At 46.4% G+C, this 26,314-nt stretch overlaps 1 protein-coding gene and 1 non-coding gene across 2 annotated transcripts in view; one reads left to right on the top strand and one right to left on the bottom strand.

Moving 5' to 3' along the window:
• Positions 1-26,314, top strand: part of KY (kyphoscoliosis peptidase) — an 83,089-nt gene that overhangs the window by 52,351 nt on the left and 4,424 nt on the right. The window contains exons 9-10 of the mRNA XM_029068731.1: positions 13,996-14,184; positions 18,310-18,500. Of these exons, the coding sequence (XP_028924564.1) occupies positions 13,996-14,184; positions 18,310-18,500 (380 nt within the window). The remainder of the gene's footprint in view (positions 1-13,995; positions 14,185-18,309; positions 18,501-26,314) is intronic.
• LOC114817727 lies at positions 7,896-8,033 on the bottom strand. The gene has a single exon (XR_003765589.1). It is a non-coding gene; the product is annotated as a small nucleolar RNA SNORA7 (small nucleolar RNA).

The raw sequence follows: 26,314 nt of genomic DNA, 5'->3' as shown, positions 1-26,314 counted from the left end.
GTCCTCATTTCCCCTCCCCTCCTTCTGTGTCACCCTTGCCCTTGAATTTGTACCCTTCATTCTCTTCATCTTCCACCCCAATCACTTACGTACATAGCTAAAATGTATTTAGATGTCTGTCTCCCCCTCTAGATCGAAAGATCTGCTTGGGAAGGAAATATATTTGCCAACTCTCTTATACTGTACTTTCCTCAGTGCTTAGTACATTGCTTTGAACACAGAAAGTTCTCAGAAAATTAGATTGATTGATTATGGATGAGGAGGTGAGGGTGTGAGACATGGAGCTGGGAAAGACAGCAAGCAGAGAACGACGACGCAGATGTGCTTTTTATCCTTCCAAGATGCTAATAGAAAACAGAAATGTTTTCTGAGTCATTAAACATATGTGGTTAAAAAATAGTCAACAGAGAGAATATAATAATAATGTTGGTATTTGTTAAGCGCTTACTATGTGCAGAGGACTGTTCTATATATAATAATATATATATACTGTTCTAGAATATAAGAAGTCAGGGCACCTGTGATGTAAACACAGTACAGTGCTAAGCACTTAGCACAGTGTTCTGCACACAGTAAGTGCTCAATAAATATGATTGAATGAATGTAAATGTAATTGGCAGAGAGAGATTCCTAAGGGCCAGTGACAACCAGAATGACTTGGTGTGGTTAACTGGTGGATGATTTGGATGGAGAGACTAGAGACTGGTTTGTTTGGTAGAGAATGGGGCAAAGAATCAACTCTAAGAAATGTAAACAGTTGATGCAGTGTAGGAGTTGTGCACTGGGAAAGGTAAGCAGGCTTGCTTGGCAGAACCAGAGAGTACTACAAGAAAACAATTCAGCATCACTCATAAAAAGAATAATTATGGTATCTGTTAAGCACTTACTATGTACCAGGCACTGTCCTAAGCACTGGGAATCATTCTGGAGGTCTTAGACCCCGACTGAGGGACCCTAGAGGACACTGCTGAACCTACCTCCAATTATCAGTCAATCAATCAATCAATGGTATTTATTGAGCACTTACTGTCTGCAGAGCACTGTACTAACTCTCTTCCCCTCTTCAAAGCCCTACTGAGAGCTCACCTCGTCCAAAAGGCCTTCCCAGACTGAGCTTCCCTTTTCTCTCTGCTCCCTCTCCTCCCTCTCAGCTCCCCCTCCGCCCTCTGCTCCCTCCCCCTTTCCCCCTTCACCTCTCCTCAGCTAAGCCCCCTTTCCCTCTGCTCCTCCCCCTCTCCCTTCCCCTCCCCTCAGCACTGTGCTCATTTGTATATATTTTAATTACCCTATTTATTTTGTTAATGAGGTGTACATCCCCTTGATTCTATCTATCATGATTATATTGTCTCGTTTTGTCCGTCTGTCTCCCCCGATTAGACCGCAAGCCCGTCATTGGGCAGGGATTGTCTCTATTTGTTGCCAAATTGTACATTCCAAGCACTTAGTACAGTGCTCTGCACATAGTAAGTGCTTAATAAATACTATTGAATGAATGAATGAACCATTAGGGAGAATACAATGGAGTTGGTAGTTATGATCTCTGCCCGTAAGGAGCTCACAGTCTACAGGGGGGAGACAGGCGTCATCATCATCATAATCATCAACATCATCATCAATGGTATTTATTGAGCAATTACCCTGTGCACAGCCCTGTACTGAGCACTTGTGAGAGTAATAATAATAATAATGGTGGTATTTGCTAAGAGCTTACTATGTGCAAAGCACTGTTCTAAGCGCTGGGGGGATACAAGGTGATCAGGTTGTTCCACCTGGGGCTCACAGTCTTAATTCCCCATTTTACAGATGAGGTAACCGAGGCACAGAGAAGTTAAGTGACCTGCCCAAAGTCACACAGCTGGCAAGCGGCAGAGCCGGGGATTCGAACCCATGACCTCTGACTCCCAAGCCCGGGCTCTTTCCACTGAGCCACGCTGCTTCTCCGACAATACAGCAGAGCTGGTAGACGCATTCCCTGCCCGCAATGAGCTTGCAGTCTAGAAGGGAAGAAGGAGGAATGAGCAACAGAAAGAACAGTGGGGAAGGGGGGAGAGGGTGGACAGAACCGTGCGAGTCACTTCGGAGGGAAGGAGGAGAAAGAGGGGGACCACTGGAGGAGGGGGGAATCTGTCCATGCAGCCCAGAAGGAGATTAAAGACGGAGCTGACGGGGGTACCTCAAAAATCTTTCCACCCAATACCAACGGTTAGTTATAGGGGAAATAGTATAATAGTAGGGTGATAATAGTAATAGTGGCAATTATTACTCTTTGGACACTCCTCACAACATTTCTGTATACTGTCAAATACCGAACTGATAATCATTATAGTAATAATAATGTCCTCTGCTCTGGTTGACCAACTTGCACATTATGGAAACTGAGTCCGCCTCTCTGCCATTGCTCTGCTGCGATTTGTCCTGGGCAGTGCCATGTCCAGAGCAGTGCTATGTGGTTGATAATAATGTTGGTATTTGTTAAGCGCTTACTATGTGCAGAGCACTGTTCTAAGTGCTGGGGCATACAGGGTAATCAGGTTGTCCCACGTGATGCTCACAGTCTTAATCCCCATTTTACAGATGAGGTAACTGAGGCCCAGAGAGGTGAAGTGACTTGCCCACAGTCACACAGCTGACAAGTGGCAGAGCCGGGATTCGAACCCATGACCCTTGAATCCCGAGCCCCGGCTCTTTCCACTGAGCCATGCTGCTGATAATGATGGTATTTGTTAAGCACTTACTATGTGCCAGGCACTGTACTAAGCGCTGAGGTGGATGCAAGCAAATGGAGTTGGACACAGTCCCTGAACCATGTGGGGCGCACAGTCGCAATTCCTATTTTACAGATGAGGGAAGTGATTTGCCCGAGGTCACACAGCAGACAAATGGAGGACGCAGGCTTAGAACCCATGATCTTTTGCCTCCCAGTCCCGTGCTCTAGCCGCTAGGCCATGCTGCTTCTCTTCTTGGGCTTTACGTTTCATCAGATGATCGATTCCAAAATCTTTCTAGACTCTCAGATGAACTATTTCCCTTGAGTTCAAGAGAGTCACACTGTTTACTGTTTTCCCATCTCTACGGGATTTCGCTTGTACCATGGAAGTGCTCAGAAATATTAGCTAATGGCCCTGCACTAACTCAGCCAATTCCTTACTTATTTCAACGTGCATGTCATCTGAGCCTGCTGGTTTGAAAATAGCCAGCTGTTTCAAACAGCTCCAACCAGATCTTTCCCTGTCCCAGGTTGACTTTCTACCCTCCCATCCCATATGGTCACACATTCTGGAATTTTGATGGCTCATGACTTTTTTGGGATAAGATTCTTTCTGGTAAAAAGAAAATTAAAGTCTCTGGCTTTTTTACTGCCAACTGTTGCTAGTTTTTCCTTCCCGTATGATAAAATGACACTGCCCAGTCTATTTTACTTTTAATTTTTTTGGATGCCCTTTGTGTGTCTTTCAAGTTGGGTCTCTTTTGGGCTTTGAAACTCCTGCTTTCACCCTGGAAGTGTAGAAGCTTATGTAACATAGGGACAGTCACATTTAGCACCCAGCCAAGTTTTCACATTTTAAATGAGTCATCATCCTCCACATCATCCTCCAAAGAGTGTTTTGAGCACCTGTTGTGTGCAGATACTGGGGGATATATAGAAGAAGTTTCCAGACCTCATCCCTGGCCTCTGTATTTGAGGAAAACGATACATACTTAGTACAGAGCATGCCACTCTGTGCACTCAGTATTATGACGACTGCTATGTCGGACTATATGTCAGGCTGGAGCGGGGAGAGACCTGAAGTAGAAAGGCCAAGAAGGGGCCTGACGAAAGGTCGAACAGCTTAGAGGTGATCAGAGATTGTACTAGAGTTGTACTGGTAAAAGTGGAACAGGTAATAATAATAACTGTGTTTTTTGTTAAGCGTTTACTATGTAGCAAGCACCCGACTAAATACCGGGGTTGGAACAAGATCGTCAGATCGCATATGGAGCTCACGGTCTAAATAGGAGGAAGAACAGGTATTGAATCCCCATTTTGCAGATGAGGGAACTGAGGTACAGAGAAGCTAAGTGACGTGCCTAAGGTCACACAACAGACCAGTGAGGAGCTGGGTTTAGAATCCAGAGCCTCTGATTCCCTGGCCCATGCTCTTTCCACCAGGCTACACCGCTTCAGATGGAACGGATCATCCATTGAGAAGCAGCATGGTTTAGTGGAAAGAGCCTGGGCCTGGGACTCAGAAGGTCATGCATGTCTGCTGTGTGATCTTGGACAAGTCATTTCACTTCCCTGGGCCTCATCTGTAAAATGGGGATTGATGACCGTGAGCCCCATCTGTGACAACCTGATTACCTTGTCTCTACCCCAGTACTTAGAACAGTGCTTGGCACATGATAAACGCTTAACAAATACCATCATTATCATTATTATTATTATATCACTGAAAAAGACTTCACACATCTTGCAGACAGATTGAATGTGTGACAAAAATGAAAGATACCCAAAATGAGTCAGCTTTGGTGGGCTTATGGGTCAGGGAGGATTGAGGTGTGGACAACTGGGATAGAAAATAATCATAATAATATTAATAGTAGTAGTATTTGTTAAGTTTCTATTATGTGTCAAGCTGTGTTCTAAATGCTAGAGTAGATGCAAACTAATCAGGTTGGACCAAGTCCCCGTCCCACATGGGACTCACAGTCGTAGATACAGTTCAGTGCTTAGAGCAGCGCTCAGCGCTGAGAACAGTGCTCAGCACGTAGCACAGTACTTGCTGCATAGTAAGCTTAACAAATATAATCATTATTAATACAGTCAGGTCACAGTCCTTGTCCCACATAGGGCTCACAGTTTAAGGGAGGGAGAACACACATCAAATCATCATTTTACAGACGAAGAAGCTGAGGCACAAAGAAGTGCCTTGTTCAAAATTGAACAGCAAGCAAATGGTAGAGCAGGGATTGGAGCCCACATCTTCTGATTCCCAGGTTTGTGCTCTTTCCACTAGGCCACATTACTTCCAACTGCTCCATTTGATAGCGTGGCTTAGTGGAAAGAGCACAGTCTTGGGAGTTAGAGGTCATGGGTTCTAATCCCAGCTCTGCACACTTAGGAGCTGTGTGACCTTGGGCAAACCACTTAACGTCTCTGTGCCTCAGTTACCTCATCTGTAAAATGGGCATTAAGACTGTAAGCCCCATGAGGGGTAACCTGATTACCTTGTATTTACCCCAGAGCTTAGAAGAGTGCTTGGCATATAGTAAATGCTTAACAAATTTCATTATTATTATTATCTGACTCCCATTACACCACTAACCTCCCCACCTCTGAAACCCATAACCGTGGGTATCAACCTCATTATCATCACCTTCTAGACTGTAAGCTCGTGACGGGCAAGGAATGTGTCTGCTAATTTTGTTATTCTGTACTCTCCCAAGTGCTTAGTACAGTGCTTTGTACATAGTAAGCACTCAATAAATGATGGATAGTCATAATCCCCATTATAGAAATGAGGCAACTGAGGCACAGAGAAGTGAAGTGACTTGCCCAAAGTCACACAACAGATAAGTGGTGGAGCTGGGATTAGAAACCGGGTCCTTCTGACTCCCCGGCTTGTGCTCTATCCTCTAGGCAAAGCTTCTTCCCTAAAAGAAAAGTTAGGAAGAGGACAAAAGGGAAGCTGAGTTTCATTTTGTACATTTGGTTTAAGGAGTTCTCCTTCCATCCGGTTGGAAATAGCCTGAAGGCAAGAGAAGAAAAGAGAAAATTGTTGGATAAATGATCCCTAACTCCCTTCCAGTGTTCTAGTCAAAACATTCGGTGAAAATATGTTACAGCAGACCTGAGCATACAAGATTGTCAAGTAAGAGATATGTGGATATGTGAATTTGATTGCTCTACTTAGTGGAGTTCATAGAAATCATGTGAGTGTTTGAGCTCCCTTGAAGAGTGAGGCAAGAAAGAGGACCAGGAAAATGGCCAGAGAGACTGTCTTTGAGAAATTCCTCATTTCAAAAGCAACGGAAAGGTAGAAGACCGTTAGATCTAAGAGATAAGCCATTCACCTGCATGCTTCAGTGCTTTCTACTGTTTTTGTGGTGGGTGTTTTTCATTCTGTCTACTTTGGCTCAGTCTTTTCCTTCACTACAACACAATCAGGTTTAGTCCAATTCAGGAAATGCAGTATTTTATGCCTGGACAGTGGATTTAGCAAAGACTCGTCAGTCAATCAGTAGTAGTTACTGAGCGCTTACTCTACAGAACACTGTATTAAACATTTGGGAAACTATAATAGGAAAAGTAGCCATGATGCCCACCTTCAAGGAGTATACAATCTAGCAGGGGGCAGACATTAAAATACATTCTGGGTAGGGGGACACAGCACAGTTTAAAGACATGCGCATAAATGCATTTTAGATCTCTAAATTACGGTCAGAGCAAATTCTGTTATTTTACAGTTGGATGATTCTCTTTATATTCCTTCAAAGATCCGTGCTACTTTATTCTCGCCCAGTCCTCTCCTTGTCTCCTTAATTCTTCTTGACTTTAAAAAATGGTCAGCCCTTTTGTAAATTCATTAACTAATTCCCGTAATAACCTAGGATGTATGATCCAGACCAGCTGATTTATCTATGTTCATTTGTCCAAGTGGTCTCTTATCTAGAGTTGTTTTGCCATGGCTATTGTTATTTCCTAATAGTTCCTACTGCCTACCTACATCTTTCTCGTTGAAGTCTGATTTAATGAAGCAAACTGGTCGAGAATTCAGATATTTTTGCAACGTTATTCATTTCCTCATCTTCCTTATCAGATAATAAGTGTGTTTTGTGCTAGTCCTCGCCCTCCAGAAATGCTAGTTTCAATCTTTTCTTATGCCCTGGTGTCAAGCTGTAACTCATTCTGCTTTGCCTCTTATTACTGGCAATCTTAATTGCCTCTGCCTCGTCTTGCTCAGTTTCTTCCAGCCTCCTTCCATTTTGATTCAGCTTTCATTGCATTCCCTTCACCCGATAATGTTACTCTATCACCTAAAGCTATCAAGTTTTTCTAGTGTGACTTTTAATAAATTCATGATATTTATGACTAGCGGGTCCCGTTCTGATTCTATATACACCATCCGGGAGTTCTCTATATCACATATTAGATTCCGGCCCCATTATCCTCTGATCCAGAAAATTCTTGATGTGGAACAACGCTGTCATTTAAAGCTGTGCTACTACTAATAGCAATAAGGTCTCCTGTCATTTCAGCAAAATAGCTTGGTCCCAAAAGTGCCGAAAGGAACTTAGATTAGCTTCAGCTACCCTGAAGATAGTTACTTTGCGTTTGAAGGGCGGGTGTCTTGGTTACCGCTTTCATCATCCATATGATTTTAAATATCACAGACATTTATATGGCTCTAGAACTGTTGAGCCCAGAGAAGCCTCCACTCTCTCTGGCAAAACCTGCCTCTCGGTAGTTATGGCTGGAGAAAGACAACTAATAATCCAAAGAATAATAACAAATAAGCTTTCTACCAAAATGCCTCCTTAGATTAAAAAAAATAACCATAGATTGCTTTAGGCTCCTTCAAGATTTAATTCTATTGGATTATCAACAGAAAAATAGCAATAATTATATTAAAGAGGTTTTTTAAGACCAATAGGACTCCAAGAGGCTGTCTCAGAGCCAAGGCGTCTCTTGTCTTGCCTTATGCCGACTCGTTTCCGACCCGTAGAGACACTACGGACACATCTCTTCCAGAACGCCCCGCTCTCCATCTGCAATCGTTCTCGTAATGTATCCGTAGAGTTTCCTTGGTTAAAATACGGAAGTGGTTTACCCTTGCCTCCTTCCACACAGTAAACTCGAGTCTCCGCCCTCGACTCTCTCCCACGCCGCTGCTGCCCAGCACGGGTGAGTTTTGACCGGTAGCCGATGGCCTTCCAATCGCTAGCCACTGCCCAAGCTAGGAATGGAACGGACAGGCCTCTGCTTGACTCTCCCTCCCGTAGCCGAGACTGGTAGAGGCCTGGAAACTCTCCAGGTGCGACCCTGAGAGGGGAAGGTTTCTCCACATGCACCTAATTGTGAGCTGTGTCTCGGGCTTTTCGCTCCCATACACACCATGACACCTTCCGGAGCAGAACAACACTATATATTAGACTCTGCTCTACCACCCCCTACCCCGCAGCACTTGTGTATATATGCACATATTTATTATTCTGTTTGTTTTATTGCTGATAATAATAATGTTGGTATTTGTTAAGCGCTTACTATGTGCAGACCACTGTTCTAAGCGCTGGGGTAGACACAGGGGAATCAAGTTGTCCCACGTGGGGCTCACCGTCTTAATCCCCATTTTACAGATGAGGTCGCTGAGGCACAGAGAAGTGAAGTGACTTGCCCACAGTCACACAGCTGACAAGTGGCAGCTGTCATAGATCTGAATATGTAATTCTATTTATTTATATCGATGCTATTGATACCCGTCTACTTGTTTTGTTTTGTTGTCTGTCTCCCCCTTCTAGACTGTGAGCCATTGTTGAGTAGGGATTGTCTCTATCTGTTGCCATATTGTACTTTCCAAGCACTTAGTACAGTGTTCTGCACACAGTAAGTGCTCAATAAATACAACTGAATAAATGAATGGATGCTCTCCTTACAAGAGACAAAGAGGGAATCTTCAACTAATGGTAATAACACTTCAGTCCACTAAACTGTAAGCTCCTTAACGGCGGGGAGTTAATAGTCAGTATTAACTCTAATGTACTCTCCCAAATGAATAGGGCAGTTATCTCTGCAGAATAAGTGCTCAGGACATACTTTATGTTGTTTTGAGAGATAGTAGGATATACTACCAGAAAGATTTCAGATGGAGAGTGGGGCATTCTGGGAGAGATGTGTCCCTGGAGTCGCTGTGGGTCGGAGACGACGACAGCATAAGACAAGACAAGCATTTACTGATCAAAAAGGACAGCTCTTAGATCAGTGACTAGCACATAGTAGGTGCTTAACAAATACCATAAAAAAAAGACAATGCAGCACAGCCTAGTGTAAAGAGCACAGGCCTGGGAATCAGAGGACCTGGGTTTTTATCTCAGCTCTACCATTTGTAGAGGGGAAGCAGCGTGGCTCAGTGGAAAGAGCCTGGGCTTCGGAGTCAGAGGTCATGGGTTCGACTCCCAGCTCTGTCACTTGTCAGCTGTGTGACTGTGGGCAAGTCACTTCACTTCTCTGTGCCTCAGTTACCTCATCTGTAAAATGGAGATTAACCGTGAGCCTCACGTGGGACAACCTGATTCCCCTGTATCTACCCCAGCGCTTAGAACAGTGCTCTGCACATAGTAAGCGCTTAACAAATACCAACATTATTATTATTATTTGTCTACTGCATGATCTTGGGCAAGTTGCTGAACTTTTCTGTATCTCATTTACCCCATCTGTAAAATGAGGCTAAAATCCTACTCTCTCCTAACTAGACTGTGTGTCTCAGTGGAAAGAGCATGGGCTTGGGAGTCAGAGGTCATGGGCTCTGCCATTTGTCAGCTGCGTGACTGTGGGCAAGTCACTTAACTTCTCTGTGCCTCAGTTCCCTCATCTGTAAAATGGGGATTAAGACTGTGAGACTCACGTGGGACAACCTGATTACCCTGTATCTCCCCCAGCGCTTAGAACAGTGCTCCGCATATCGTAAGCACTTAACAAATACCAACATTATTATTATTATGTGAGATAGGGACTATGTCCATCCTGATTAACTTGTATCTACCCCAGCATTTAGAACAGTGCTTGGCACATAGTAGGTGACTAACGAGTTCCATGATAATTAACCGTAATAATTAAATTGCACTTCACACTTGAGGACAGAATAATGAAATGATACATTCCAGGAGTTTTCACTCTAATGGGGAATAACAACCCTGTCAAAATAAATAAACTGAGTGTCTCTATATGCATGAGTGCTAAGTACAGTGTGAAAAAATTCATAAGTGCAAAAATGGCTGAAGGTATGCCTAGAATGTAAGCTCATTATGGGCAGGGGACATTCTGTTACATCATACTCTCCAGAGCACTTAGTTCAGTGCTCTGCACATAGCGTTCAATAAATGCCACCGATTGATTGATTGTTAGCTCTGCACAAAGCAAGCACTCAGTTAATACCTTTGATTAATTGATTGGCTCAGGATGCCGGGAGATTTAATAGGGAAGGTTTGTTGGGATTTTAGAAGGTTTGTAATGCAGGGAGAGCTGTGGTCTGAATGATACGGGACAGGAGAAAGTTCCAAGCCGGGAGAACTGTTTAAGCAAGGGGACAGAGGAGGGAGAGTCAAGAGCAAGATTCAGCTAGAAGGTTGGTGTGGTAAAAATGAAGACAGTAAAATGGGGAGAAGCATGTGAATTGAGCAAAAAAGAAAGGTTGGGCCAGATGGTGGAGTACCTTTTTATTTTTTTCTTAGTGATATCTGTTAAGTACTTATTATATGCCAGGCATTCTACTAAGTGTTGGGGTAGTTTTAACACATTTGTAGTGGATGGAGAGAAGATTGAAATAGTTGGCATTTTTTGTCTCCTGGGATCAATAGTCAATAATAAAGGATCTAGTAGTTAAGAAATATGCCTAAGATTAATGTTAGGAAGACTCGTTATGAAAAGCCTGGAAAAAGTCATGAAGTGTGCTGATGTAACAATTGCCACAAAAATACCAATTGTGAATTCTTTGGTGTTTCCAGTGAGAATGAATGGGTCCAAAAGCTGGACAGTAAAAAAACAGGAGAGAAAAAACATCGATTCTTTTGAAATGTTATGTTGGAGAAGGCTTTTGTGAATACCATGGACTGCCCGAAACACAAATGGATTTTGGAGCAAATTAAGCTAAAATGGTTTTTGGAAGGCCAAATGACTGGATTGAGATTAGCATATTTTGGACACAAAATCAGGAGGACTAATTCTCTGGAGAAGACACTAATGTAGGAAAAACCCAGGGAAAGCGCGGAAGAAGCAGACCAGCAGCTAGATGGAATAGAGACCATAACAACGATAACGGAAGAACCATTAGAGAGGTTACAGATTATGGCAGAAGACAGAACTTTCTGAAGAAAGTATATCCATAGAGTCGCTTTGAATTAGAAATGACTCGAAGGCACCTGATAATAAATACAAGATCATCAGATTGACCACAGTTCCTATATGGGGTTCACAGTCTTAATCGCCATTTTACAGAAGAGGGAACAGAGGCACTGAGAAGTGAAGTGGCTTGGAAGCAGCGTGGCTCACTGGAAAGAGCACGGGCTTTGGAGTCAGAGGTCATGGGTTCGAACCCCCGCTCTGCCACTTGCCGGCTTTGTGACTGTGGGCAAGTCACTTCACTTCTCTGTGCCTCAGTTCCCTCATCTGTCAAATGGGGATTAAGACTGTGAGCCCCACGTGGGACAACCTGATTCCCCTGTGTCTACCCCAGCGCTTAGAACAGTGCTCGGCACATAGTAAGCACTTAACAAATACCAACGTTATTATTGAAGTAATAATAATAATTGTGGTATCTATTAAATGCTTATTGTGTGCCACACACTGTACTAAGCCCTGGATACAAGCAAATCAGGTTGGACACCGTCCCTATCCTATGTGGGGTTCACATTCTCAATGAGGTTGAGGTACAAATGAGGTTATTGAGGTACAGAGAACTGAAGTGACTTGCCCAAGGTCACACAGCAGACTAGTGGCAGACTCCCAGGCCCTTGCTCTATCCACTACACCATGCTGCTTCTCAAGGGTAGTTAATCTTTGCCCCATGAGCATCTATTAAATATTGATTCATTCATTCAATCGTATTTATTGAGTGCTTACTGTGTGAAAAGCCCTGAACTAAGCGCTTGGGAGAATACAACACTTAGCAACACATTTCCTGCCCACAACAAGCTTACAGTCTAGAGGTTAATCTACCTAATGAAGTCACAATTATGCTAGAACTGCAGAATAGTAAAGACTCCTGGATCTGATAGTATACTTGGTGTGCAAGCAGGGAGGGATGTTTGGCTAAGGTTTCAAATAATTGCAGCAATGAAGAGATGCCCAAAATCTCCAAGACACCACCCGTCTTCAAGAATAGAAGTGGGAGAGCTGACTGCATCTCTTTGGATCTCCAATTCTGGCCGTATCCTGGACAAAATCAGCTCCACGAGAGGAGGGCTCATGTCTACTAGCTCTAGGGTATTTTCCCAAGATACTTCCCAAAGTGCTCGATAAATATGATTGATTAACTGATCTTAGACCAGCTGCTAAAAAGCATTGCCCTCCATGAAGACACTCTGGCAATCTACGCCCAAGTTTAGCTTCCCCGGTAAGTTTAGAGAAGGAATGTGGCTTAGTGGAAAAAGCACAGGCCCGGGAGTCAGAGGTCATGGGTTCTAATTCCGGCTCCGCCGCTTGTCAGCTGTGTGACTTTGGGAAGTCACTTAACTTCTCTGTGCCTCAGTTCCCTCATCTGGAAAATGGGGATTAAGACTGTGAGCCCCATGTGGGACCACCTGTTTACCATGTATCTACCCCATTGCTTAGATCAGTGCCTGTCACATAGTAAGCGCTTAACAAATACCATCACCTACTTTATCACGTTCTTCAGATTCGATCATTCGATCAATCACATTTATTGAGTGCTTATTGCGGGTAGAGAACTGTACTAAGCCCTTGGGAAAGTATAATATAACAGTGTCGGTAGACAGATTCCCTGCCCACGAGAAACTTACAGTCAGTTTGTTCCTTTAGTGTGTATTGGGTGTGTCTGTTCCTTTCCCTATCATTATTAATGGAGTAAAGCAGGGTTGTCTATTCTACCTATTCTTGTTCAACCTACTCTTTATTTCCATGCCAATGTGACTCAAGGCACTAGGTACTTGGTGTCAGAAGATGGCTCCCTGCCTCTGCAAAACATTCCCAACACGCCAACGTTAAAAGCCTCATCAATCAATCAATCATATTTATTGAGCGCATCCTAGGTGCAGAACACTGTAATAATAATAATTATGGTATTTGTTAAGCACTTACTATGTGCCAGGCACTGCTCTAAGCATTGATTTTAAGTGTTTGGAAGAGCGCAATCTAACAGAGTTGACAGACACTTTCCTGTCCACTCAATGAGCTTACAGTCTGGAGGGGAAGATGGATATTAATGTAAATAAACGAATTATGGTTACCCACGTAAGTTCTGTGAGGTTGAGGGAGGGGTGAATAAAGGGTGCAAATCGGGGTCACAAAAGGGAGTGGCAGAAGAGGAAATGAGGGTTTAATCAGGAAAGGGCTTTTGGAGGAGATATTCCTTCAAAAAGGCTTTGAAGTGGGGCTGAATAATTGTCCATCGGACATGGAGAGCGAAGGAGAGCTATGATGTGGACCAGACGTCAGTGACGAGAGAAACCGCCTCTGCCACTCTTCCTGCTGTTTGACCTTGGGCAAGTCACCTTTTTGCTGTCTCAGTTTACCCTCACCTGTAAAATCACGGTAAGATCCCCGTTCTCCCTCCCAGCCTTAGATGGTGAACCCTGTGAAGGACAGGAATTGTGTCTCATCTGATTATATTGCATCCATTCCGGTGTTAACACAGTGCTTGGCACATGGTAAGCGCAGAAAAAAATACCCCAGTGAAATGAAACTCCTTGACATATAATAAACACTTAAGAAATGCCATGATTATCATTATTATTATTATTAGAAAGTGAGAGAGAGCAGGAGAGACAGAAAGAGAGAGAGAGAGAGAGATGTACAGAAACTAAAGGGAGAGAATGGAGCAAAATGTCCCCGAAAACTGAAATCAAGCCTCTTGGAGAAAAAAGAAAATTACAAAGAAAAACTAGTCAAAGCACATGGCTCAATCGATTATGATCTTGCATGTGTCACCGCTTCTGCCATTTCCAGCCAATTCCTCCCCGTCTCTGGCAATTGAGGACTGCCCTGGGCTGAGAGAATCCAGAGGGTTGCGCCAACCGGCTGGGGAAGTGCTGCTGTTCACTAACGCTTCGTTTGCCCCCCAGGATTGGCGGAGTGCAGTGCATGACGGTGGCCGGCTACTCCAAAGGTTACGGTTACCGGCCGGGACAGAACTTCTCGGGGGAATTCGACCACGCCTGGAACGCCGTTTACCTCCAAGGAAAATGGCACCTTCTGGACAGCACGTGGGGAAGCGGCCTGGTGGATCCGGTCACCACCAAGTTCACCTTCATGTAGGTACCACTTGCGGCCACTCCGCCCCCAAACCTGGTTGAGGAATGTGTGAGTGGCAGAGGGGGGCGGGGATGGAGGACTGGGTAAGAGGGGATGGAGTTGACTCAAGGTTGCCTACTGGAAAGATCCAGGGCCTGGGAGTCAGAAGACCAGGGTTCCAATCCCCGTTCCCCCACTTGCTTGCTAGAGCAAGGGCCTGGGAGTCAGAAGGTTTAGGAAACTGAGGCACGGAGAAGTAATAACAATAAGATTTTTGGTATTTGTTTAGTGCTTACTATGTACCAGGCATTGTACTAAGCACTGCGGTGTACACAAAGAAATCAGGTTGGACACAATCCTTGTCCCACATGGGACTCAGAGTTTTCATCTCCATTTTAAAGATGAGGCAACTGAGGCCCAGAGACATGAAGTGCCCAAGGTCACACAGCAGACAAGTGGCAGAGCCAGAATTAGAACCCAGATCCATCTGACTCCCAGGCCCTTGCTCTACTAGGCCGCAGTGCTTCTTTGTTACATAGCCATTAATTTATATTCAGACCCAGGAGGTGACGGGCTCTTACTTTGAGTGTGGGAGTGAAAAAAGAGCAGAGAGATTTTAGGAGCCAGGACGCAAAGAGCTAATGGGCCAAAGGTTGCCATGTTTTTAGTTTGGCCTCGATCGGTCGCTGTCAGTTCTCATCAGAGACGTGGGCTGAGCCAGTCTGGGAGTTTGGCACGGAAAGCTGGGAGGGCCATCGCTCCCACTGGCCCCAGGCGCCTGAGTACATAATTAGCGATGAATCAGTAGGGTACTTGTTAAGTGCTCACTATGTGCCAAGCACTATACTAAGCTCCGGGGTATATGCAACACAAAACAGGCTGATTACAGTCCCTGCCCTACATCGACTGTGAGCTAACAGGTGAGAAAAATGAGGCCCAGAGAAGTGAAGTGACTCACCCAAGGTCACACAGAGGCCAAGTGGCGGAGCCGGGATTAGAACCTTGTTCCTCTGACTGCAGGCCCGTGCTCTTTCCACTGCTTCTATCCACTTCTTCCTTCGGCTTGTAAAGCATTTTGGTCCCTGTCTCCCCATTAGGCCACAAGCTCCTTCAGGGCAGGGATCTTGAATTATCTCTGTTGAATTATCCCAAGTATTTAGTACGAATGATTGTTCGATTCACTGATTGAATGATAAATAATGGGGAGCACCAGGACTCTGACTGGGGAGGCTGGTGCACCAGAAGGCCGTATCCAGGAAAAAGGGGAGAAGGAGAGAAGGCGACAACTGAGATTTTTCTCCCTGCCAAGGTGTCATGTGGTACTGGTTGCTCGAAGCAGCGTGGCTCAGTGGAAAGAGTACGGGCTTGGGAGTCAGAGGTCATGAGTTCGAATCCCGGCTCTGCCTCTTGTCAGCTGTGTGACTGTGGGCAAGTCACTTCACTTCTCTGTGCCCCAGTTACCTCATCTGTCAAATGGGGATGAAGACTGTGAGCCCCACGTGGGACAACCTGATTCCCCTGTGTCTACCCCAGTGCTTAGAACAGTGCTCTGCACATAGTAAGCGCTTAACAAATACCAACATTATTATTATTATCATTAGAATTAGAGAAATAGCATGGCCTAATGGATAGAGCACGGGCCTGGGAGTCAGAAGGACCTGGGTTCTGACCACCGCTCTGCCTCTTATCTGCTGTGTGACCTTGGGTGATTCAATTCACTTCTCTGTGCCTCAGTTACCTCATCTGTAAAATGGAAATAAGACTGTGAGCCTTACTGGGAATTAAGACTATGGGACATGGACCGTGTCCACTCTGATTAGCTTGTTTTCTGACCCAGGACTTAGAACAGTGCCTCGTACATGGTAAACGCTTAACAAATATCAGAATTATTATGAGGATTTGGGAAAGTGGTATGCTGGATCCATCAGACCCTACCTCCGTGGTCTCATTCATCTGCCACACTAGCCCCAGGCAAGGGGCTTGTTTAATGATCTCAGCACCTGTATCCAATATTAATTTCTTTTTATTTTAAAAAGAATGTTCCCTGCCTTTTAAAATTGAAATCTTGTCATACCTCAGCACCCCTACACCTCTGCTTCTTAATTACCCGTTTCTAAATGGCTTGAGGCTCCAAGGTTTGTTTCATGGGAGTTAGACAACACCGCTCCTACCTCAAGAAGCCGCATAAAACCTTCCAGTTCAGCCCCGTGGTGTCTCAGACTTAGGTCTCAATGCAGCTTTCCTAGCCATGGGACTCCAGAAGTGAACCAGCCTTTAAAAAAAAATAAATATGGTATTTGTTAAGCACTTACTATGAGCCAGGAACTGTACTAAGCACTAAGATAGATATAAGAGAATCAGGTCAGACACAGTCCCTGTCCTTCAGAGGGCTCACAGTCTCAATCCCCATTTTACAGGTGAGATAACTGAGGCCTAGAGAAGTGAAGTGACTTCCGCAAGATCACCCAGCAGACAAGTCAGGGAGCTGGGATTAGAACCCAGGTCCTTCTGACCCCCGGCTCCGTTCTCTATCCAATGCCTGAGACACGGAAAGAACTGGGGGGTAGAAAGGATCTCCCCTGCAGAATTGCCAGGAGGCTATCTGGACCCCAGTACCAACTGCATAGGAGCCTCTCAATCGATTAATCAATCAGTTGTATTTATTGAGCGCTTACTATGTACTAAGAGCTTGGGAGAGTTCAATACAACAGAATTAATGGATGTATTCCCTGCCCATAATGTGCTTACAGGCTTGAGGGGCAGGGAATACTATGAAAGAATAAGTGATTTATAATACATAATTTTAAAATATGGTATAATTTAAAGATATGCAATTCATTCATTCAATAGTATTTATTGAGTGCTTCCTATGTGCAGAGCACTGTACTAAGCGCTTGGAATGTAGAAATCGGTAACTGAGACAGTAACCTCTTCATGCCATCTCCATGCCATCCTCTGGGACAGTGGTCCCCCTGGCCTCCTGGGGATTAACACTGGGAGTTGGGGGCAAAGCGGAAAGAGCACGGGCTTTGGAGTCACAGGTCATGAGTTCAAATCCCAGCTCTGCCACTTGTCAGCTGTGTGACTATGGGCAAGTCACTTAACTTCTCTGTGCCTCAGTTCCCTCATCTGTAAAATGGGGATTAAGACTGTGAGCCCCACGTGGGACAACCTGATTCCCCTGTGTCTACCCCAGCGCTTAGAACAGTGCTCTGCACATAGTAAGCGCTTAACAAATGCCAACATTATTATCATTATTATCCCTATAATCTTATCGGTAGGCCGGGCAGCCCTGGCCTAAATGTGTCCCGAGAAAGAGCCAGGATGGTGTCTCCTGCAGGGGGGATGAGAATGAGAAGTTGACACCCCTGGCTGAAATCAGCATTATGGCTCACAACCTTTGCTGTGTGACCTTGGGCAAGTCACTTCATTTCTCTTTGCCTCAGTTCCCTCTTTGGTAAAATGGGGATTAAGAGTGTGAGTCCTATGTGGGACAAGGACTGTGTCCAACCCGCTTTGCTTGTATACACTCCAAAGCTTAGAATAGTGCCTGGCACAGAGTAAGCGCTTAACAAACACTATAATTATTCATCATTATTATTATTATCCCACTCCATCCCTACCTGCCTACCTAGCTGCCTCCCTAGCACCCTGATCAGATGAGAAGCAGCGTGGCTCAGTGGAAAGAGCACGGGCTTGAGAGCCAGTGTTGATGGGTTCGAATCCCGGTTCTGCCACTTGTCAGCTGTGTGACTGTGGGCAAGTCACTTCACTTCTCTATGCCTCAGTTCCCTCATCTGTCAAATGGGGATTAAGACTGTGAGCCCCACGTGGGACAAACTGATTACCCTGTGTCTATCCCAGTGCTTAGAACGGTGCTCTGCACATAGTAAGCGCTTAACAAATACCAACATTATTATTATTGGGAAAAGGTCAGTCGCTCCTCAGGCTAGTACGATACTGCCTGCCTGTCCGGCTCCCAGCGGGGGCCACCTCTGGAGGTGACATTCCATTTTCTCCCTGAAGCTTCTGTTTCATCAGAGGAGCTGGGGGCCTTCCCCGTTCACCCCGCCCCACATCCTGTCGCTGAAGCCTCGGTCTTCTCCTAACTGTCCGCTTACCAGTTCTCCCATCTGCCTGTCCAGATACAACGAATTTTACTTCCTCACCCACCCCGCCCTGTTCATCGAGGACCACTTCCCAGAGAACAAGAACTGGCAGCTGCTGAAGCCGGCCCTGTCCCTCAGACAGTTCGAGAGCAACATGTACCACAAGAGTGAGTTTTACGTCAAGGGGATGCTCGCCGCCCACCCGGAGACCCCCGTCATAAAAACAGGTAAAGGATGAGGGACAGATGGGTGGCTCACCCTCGAGTGACGCCGGGCCTCGGGGGAGCCGGGTCCGGAGGACTTTGGGTCAGAGTCTGAGCTCGTTGTCAGTCGATCATATTTACTGAGCACTTACTGCGTGCGGACCACTGGATTAAGCGCTTGGTAGAGTACGGTACGACGATAAACGGACACATTCCCTTCCTATAATGAGCTTACAGTCTAGACACTGTAGGTGGCCCCAACTGTGCTGGCCAGAATTCAGGCTTCTGGGAGGGGAAGCCACGCTTAGTAGTGCCGGCTCTGAAAAAGACGAAGAGGAGTGGTCAGGTCCAGATGGATAGATGGGACCATTCATTCATTCATTCAGTTGAAGTTGGTATTCAGTGGTATTTATTGAGCCCTTACTGTGTGCAGACCACTGTAGAAAGAGGACCACTGTAATAAGACCTTGGGAGAGTACAACAATAAGCAGACACATTCCCTACCCACGACGACTTTAAAAACGAAGGACCCGAGACCCAGAGAGTGTTTTGGAGAGCAGGTCTGTCATCAGACGTCAGCTTCTCCGCCCAGGGAAGCCTGGATCAGAGCATGCTCAGCAGCCAGCCCATTTCCCCCTTCCCCTCTGCTGCTGCAGCCTCCTCCACCACACGTGCAGGTTGTACACGCCGACAAGAGGGCGGACGCTTCTTCCCTAAAGTGCGTTCAGCGAGGTCTTGGCCATCCTGATGTATGCCCAGCCCCGAGGGAGAAGCCCTATATCCCCCGTGTCCCACTTTGTAGTGCTAGAGATGGAGGGTGTCACAAGGGGTGACCACCTAGGGCCTCACAAGCACCAGGAGGAGAGTTTCGGGGGCAAAATGGAGCTGAGGGGATGGAGGAGGACTGTCTCATAGCACTCCAGGACAGAGCTGACCCCCGGCTTCCCAAACCCGTCCTCCCCATCCCACTGACCGACCAGAGCAAGCGGCACCCCCCGTCGGAGCTGTAGTTTCCTCAGCTGTCATCCCTACCCTCTCCGGGGGAGCATTTATGTGGCCGACATCCCCCCGTCTTCCTCAAAACAGCCACCTCTTCGCCGAGATACCGCTCTCCGTCCCGGAGGGAGGGTGGAGTTGGATTGTTTCAGCTTCTTCTGACATTTCCAGCAGTCCTGTCATGCTTTACAGTAATGCTTAGCTAACTATGTTGGATAAATTCACCCCTACACAATTCAATCACTGTCATAGCCAGCCCCATTGAAACCAGCCAGAACATGAGGTTGAGAAGCAGACTTCATTTCTAGCTATTTATTTCAGAGCTTTTGAACGTTGCCATTTTTTTCTGACACTTTCCATAAATCTTGCTAAGGGTGGGAGACATTCTTCTCCGGCATCTCCCGCGTTTCTCTTACGATGTTTTCGTCCCTTTATTCCGTCTTTTACTCTTACATACAATCTCGGGACTGCAAATGACCTTCCAAATGAGTTTTTGCATCTCCCATCCCCTTCCCCGTTCCAGACCAGTAGATCCAGGGCCCTTTGAGATCTCCAGGAAAGGAGTTACCTCCACCACCTCCCTGGACAAACCATGCCAGTGTCCGACAACCCCTCACCTGAAAGTTCTGCCCAGTGTCTAACCTCGACTCCTCCTGCTTCCATCTATGCTGAATGTCCTGCCTTCAGTCAATCGGTGGTAATTATCAAGCACTTCCTGTGTGCAGAACACTGAGCTGAGCACTTCAGTGGGGATGGAGCGCAGCTGGAATTTTCTAGGCCTCATTGCCTCCCGGCATGGCCTGGTATATAGAGCACAGGTCTGGGAGTCAGAGGACCTGAATTCTAATCCCAGCCTCACCACTTGCCTGCTAAATTACCTTGGGAAAGGCAGTTAACTTCTCTGTGCCTCAGTTTCCTCATCTGTGAAATGGGAATTAAAAACCTGTTCTCCCTCCGACTTAGACTGTGAGCCCCATGAGGGACAGAGACTGGGTCCAAACTGATTATCTCTTATTTAACCCAATGCTTAGTACCATTTTTATTAATGCTATTTGTTAAAAGTATACCGTATGCCAGGCACTGTACTAAGCGCTGAGGTAGATACCTGCTAATCCAGGTGGACAGAGTCGATGTCCCGCATGGCGTTCACAGAATTATTCCCCAATTTACAGAGGAGGCAACTGAGGCACAGAGAAGTTAAGTGACTTGCCTAAGATCAGGCAGCAGACAAGTGGCACAGCCAGGATTAGTATCCAGGTCCTTCAGACTCCCAAGACCGTGCTCTATCCACTAGACCATGTTGCTTCTCCGACCACACTCCCCCAAACCTGGGTGAAGAAAATGTGGGAGGCAGCAGGGGGTGGGGAGGGAGATGGAGGAGGGGGTAAGAGGGGATTGATGTGAAGCAGTGTGGCCTAGTGGAAAGAACATGGGCCTGGTTTCTAATCCTGGCTCTGCCACTTACCTACTGTGTGATCTTAGGCAAACCGCAGAGCAAGCACTTAACAAATGCCATCACATCTTCCTCTCTGACATACAATCTTCAGATTTCTCAGGTTTTCTTCCAGGAAAGTTTCTCCTTTGGTTTGGCATTTGATCAGTGACTGGATGGGTTTCGAGCTCTCCGAGACGCTGCCCTTTGATTTCAGGTGTGCGTGTGTGTGTGTGCGTGCACGCTTTTCCAATTTTTAAACCCTGGCTGGAGGTGCCCAGCCTCTCCTTAGCGATGGGCTCTCCCTCGCCCTTGGCTTTGCATGGATTAGTCAGAGCCTTTCACATCTGAGATCGGAGCCCCCCACTCCACTCCGCCACGACAACAGCATCTTTGCAAACTGTTAACGATCCTCTGCAGAGGCTGGACAGAGGCTATCTGTGTCCTTTTTGATCCTGCTGTACTCCCTAGACGGCCGCGGCGGCATCGACTAGGCGACGCTTCAGCTTTCAAGCTTCACGGTTTGGTGCTCCCTTGATGTGATTCCCACCTCCTCTCTCATTCCTTTGCCGGGGAGGGCAGGGCAGGACAGGCTTTTCTCACTCCTTTCTCAGTTTCAGCACAGATGAACTCCAGAAAAGCTCTTCGCTCCGGCTTTCCGGGGCCTCGAGAGGTCACTGCTGGACTCCCGGCTTTCATTTCTAGCTCATCTCTAGCGATCGTTCTCAGATCGATCTCCCTTTCCTTCCCTTCTCGGCCTCCTGAGGAGACTCTTAACGGGATCTTTGAGGACCCAGCGCTTTTTTTAAAAAAAAACAACCATGTGAATAAAATGAAGATTCCAATCACGGGTGCCTGTAGAATCACGCGGAAAGTCTAATGATCAGAAGGCACCCTGAGGTCACTTAGCCCATCCCCCTGCCTTTACACTGAATTGCACCTGAAATCGCCTAGCAGGCAGAAGTCTCTCCTGTTTTTTTATTTGTCATTCGGGAAGGTGAGTCCATGACTTCCCTGGATAACCCATTACTTAAAAGTCAAGGTTCTTTCTTCTGTCCAGCAGTGATCCCTTCAATCCCACTTGTCTAGCTCAGTGGAAGAGAGAGAAGAGTTATCATTCCCTTCCTCCAGCGATACCCCTCCATCTATGATGGAAGCCCCTCCTTCCCCTCCTCCTTCCTCTTCATCCTGCAGCTGCGGTTGGGTGGGAGCCTGCCGCCTCTTTGGAGCCTGGCCACCCCCCTGGCTGAGGAGGCAGAGGCAACGAGAGGCCCTAGGCCACGGTCTACCGGGCAAATCACCGGAGTCACAAGCCACTTCTCTGCCCCTGCTCCAAGCACCCCCCAGATGGGAGATGTCTACGTTAGAGGTTCAGGCCTTCGATCCTGTTAACCCAGGATTTGGAAGAGGTCAGAGAGCCCTAGGTTTGTCTCCACCTCTAGTCTGGGAGCTCGTTGTGGGCAGGAATGTGTCTGTTGTTATATCGTACTCTTCCAAGCTCTTAGTACAGTGCTTTGCAATCAGTAGTCGCTCAATAAATACGATTGAATGAATGAACGAAAGACCTGGCCTGTTCAGATCACACCTGATTCTTTAGCCAGGCTGCACTGCTCTAGCTGCCTTTAAAAATCTAAAAAATATCTACCAACTTATAAGAATAATAATCGTGGTATTTGTTAAGTGCATATTTTGCCCCAGGCACTGAAGTAATAATAATGGCATTTGTTAAGCACTTTTTACGTGCCAAACACTGTTCTAAGCACTGGGGTAGATACAAGATGTAGGACCTTGTCCCTGTTCCACATGGGTCTAAGAGTTTTAATCCCCATTGAGCAGATGAGGAAACTGAGGCACAGAGAAGAATAATAATAATAAGGTTGGTATTTGTTAAGCACTTACTATGTGCAGAGCACTGTTCTAAGCACTGGGCTAGATACAGGGTAATCAGGTTGTCCCACGTGAGGCTCACAGTCTTTATCCCCATTTTGCAGATGAGGTAACTGAGGCACAGAGAAGTGAAGTGACTTGCCCACAGTCACACAGCTGACAAGTGGCAGAGCCGGAATGCGAACGCATGACCTCCAACTCCCAAGCCCGGGCTCTTTCCACTGAGCCACGCTGCTTCTCTGAGAAGAAGTGAAGTGAAGTGATTTGCCCAAGGTCACACAACAGACAAGTGGTGGGGTCAGGGTTAGAACCAGGTCCTCTGACTTCCATGCCTGTGCGCTTTCCACTAGGCTATACTGCTTCACTTAGGCTAAAAGAATACATCCGCTCTTTGTTTGTGGTCTCAGTTTGGGATTGCCGTAATCATCTTTCAATTGAACCTTCTTCCACCCATGGAAAATTCTCTTTCTCCATTCCTTCGCCCTCCCTGTCTCCCTCCCTTTCTCTCTCTCTCTCTCTCTCTTCTCACTGCTCAAGCCTTTTTGCTTCTATGAAATATCACAGGAGTTCAAGATCTCTTGCACTCACACCTCCATCTGCTTCTGGTGTGAGGAAGAGGTTATGGTCTGCAATTTGTTGCTGTGGTAACAAGCCCAGGGAGGACTCTCCGGACCGACCCTTCAGGGAGGCCCGGGTGAAGCTGGGATTAAAACTAGCAGGAGCCCAAACTTCCAGCCTCTGCCCCAGATCGCACCGCCGTGACCCAGGGCTCAGGAGTTCCGGTCCAAGAATCCCCACCGCCACCCCTTGCACACTAAGCCCTGACAGATCAGCCCTCCTTTAGGAAGAATATAAAAGTCCCACGACCAATGACGCCGCCCAGGACCAGAAACAAAGCGGATGCACCATCGTTCCCGCTGGGCATTAATGCAATAACAAAGCCCAAAGAGCACTCAAGGACTCCCCAGGGCAGACTGGCTCCATTACGTTTCAGTGGCTCAGTGGAAAGAGCACGGGCTTTGGAGTCAGAGGTCAGGGGTTCGAATCCCGGCTCTGCCACTTGTCAGCTGTGTGACTGTGGGTAAGTCGCTTCACTTCTCTGTGCCCCAGTTACCTCATCTGTAAAATGGGGATTAAGACGGTGAGCCCCACGTGGGACAACCTGATTCCCCTGTGTCTACCCCAGCGCTTAGAACAGTGCTCTGCACAGAGTAAGCGATTAACAAATACCAACATTATTATTATTATTATGTCCCCATGGCTGCAATTTAAGAAAATCCGGGTCTTGGAAAATATCCTCTTTAGCACCTTTTTTTGTTTTTTAGTAGTATTTGGTCAGTACTTACTATGTGCCGGGCATTTACTGAGAGCTGGAGTGGGTACAAGCTAATTAGGTTGGATCAATCAATCAGTGGCATTTATTGAGTGCTTATTGTGTGCAGAACACTGTACTGTGCCCTTGGGAGACTACAGTTCAACAGACACATTCCCTGCCCACAACAGTCTAGAGGGCACAGTGTGGCTTAGTGGCAAGAGCACCGGCTTGAGAGCCAGAGGACGCGCGTTCTAATCCCAACTCCATCACTTGTCTGTGAGACCTTGGGCAAGCCGCTTCAGTTCTCTGTGCCACAGTTACCTCATCTGAAAAATGGGGATTAAGACTGTGAGCCTCACATGGGACAACCTGATTACCTTGTATCTACTCAGTGCTTAGAAAAGTGTTTGGCACATAGTAAGCGCTTAACAAATACCATCATCATCATCATGTCCCAAACGGGGCTTCGAGTCTTAACCCTCAGATGAGGGAACCGAGGCACAGAGAAGTGAAATGATTCGGCCAAGGTAACGCCACAGACAAGTGGTAGAGCTGGGACTGGTACCCAGGTACTCTCCTGGCCCACAGTCTTACTACTAGGCAACACTGCTTCTCTATTGTGTGGAGGAAGGCATCACTTCAGGGTTCTATTTATTATTATTATTGTGATAATAATAATAACAGTAATAACTGTTCTCTTATCTGTAAAATGGGGATGAAGATTGTGAGTCCCATGAGGGATATGGACTGTGTCCAACCTGATTACCTTGTATCTACCCCAGTGCTTAGAACAGTGCTTGAAACATAGTAAGCTCTTAACAAACACCACTATCATTATTATTATTATTATTATCCCAGAATTTAACACAGTGCTTGGCATACGGTGCTTAATAAATACCACATTATTTTAAAAAGTAATAATAATAATGGACCTGCATTTTCAACCTCTGCTCCTCTGATATAGCCAAGCCACCCTATCCAATGGGTCAGGCCAGTGCCACAGGGTTCAGAGGTCAGACAGCTGTATCCTGCTCAGGGCTGGGGGAAAGCTGAGAGTGAAATCAAGGCGACCCTTTTAGCGCCGGGCTCCTGAAGGACTCTGATGGTTTAAAATAAATGTCAAAATGCTGTCCCCCTTCTGGAATGAACTGCTTCTGGAATTTAGACGTTACAAATTTCACCTGCAGTTCCCCTCATCATCGAGGTAACTTTTCACCAGATGAACGGTCATTATTAATCCTGACATCTATTAGGCACTTATGGTGCATGAGCCCTTACAACAGACAAGCCCTTGTATCAAGTGCTTGGAAAATTACACAACAATCAATTAAGGCCCGATCCCTGGTCCCCAGAGGGTTCGCAATCCAAATAAAGTAGAGCTACCAGACGGAAAAATTAAAACATAAACCAGACCAAAATAAAAAGGAGTCTGTTGGATTATCTCAACAGGAAAATTAAAACATACAACGAAATAAAAGCGGGTTCAAATTCCATTTTGCTAGGGTCCATACAGTAGAGTAGCTAGGTTTCCCACTATTTGGAAGGACAAGCTGAGAGCAACTGACCGCTTCCGGCAGAGACCGTTCGATGAGAAACAGCGGTGACATTCCCGACGTTCAGAGCCTTGTGTGGGGGGGCTTCTGCCCCTCTGCCCTCTGCTACTGGAGGGGCGAGGTCAGTCTGCCCTTATGGCAGCGGCCCGGTGAGGGCCATAAACCCTGCTATACCCTTCAGTCTCTCTGCTTTTCCTCAGTTCCCTCCGGTCAGCTGTGCCCCGCCGGAGGGCAGAGGACAACTGATGTTCAACTAGCAGATTGAGGTGGAGGACCCTGGAGGCTCACAGTCACACCTGGTCTCCCAAACATCATCTTCTGCCTCTTCAGCAAGGACATTTCCCCCAAGATCGGGACATGAGAGTCCATAGGATTCTGGGAAACCATGCGGAAAGCATCACTCTCTTTAATACCACCCTTTTGAAAATAGGGCCAGCAGCCCAGAATCGGCTCCCACAAAACCGACAACCCTCTTGAGAAGGAACGAGTCAGGGATGTGAAGTCAGTTCTCATTACCCATGCCTCTGGGGGACCTCGAAGGCAGGGAAAGCATATTCACTGGAACCCAGAAAGAGGCTCCAAATCTCACCAGATCTGTCCTTTCAGCCCGTTTCAGTCGGTCAGTCAGTCTGTCATATTTACGGAGCACTTACTG

This window comes from Ornithorhynchus anatinus, chromosome 1 (genome assembly GCF_004115215.2).
Source record: "Ornithorhynchus anatinus isolate Pmale09 chromosome 1, mOrnAna1.pri.v4, whole genome shotgun sequence".
Lineage (NCBI taxonomy): Eukaryota > Metazoa > Chordata > Mammalia > Monotremata > Ornithorhynchidae > Ornithorhynchus > Ornithorhynchus anatinus.
Note: the sequence above shows the minus strand (reverse complement) of the source record. Positions and strands in the feature narration are given on the sequence as shown.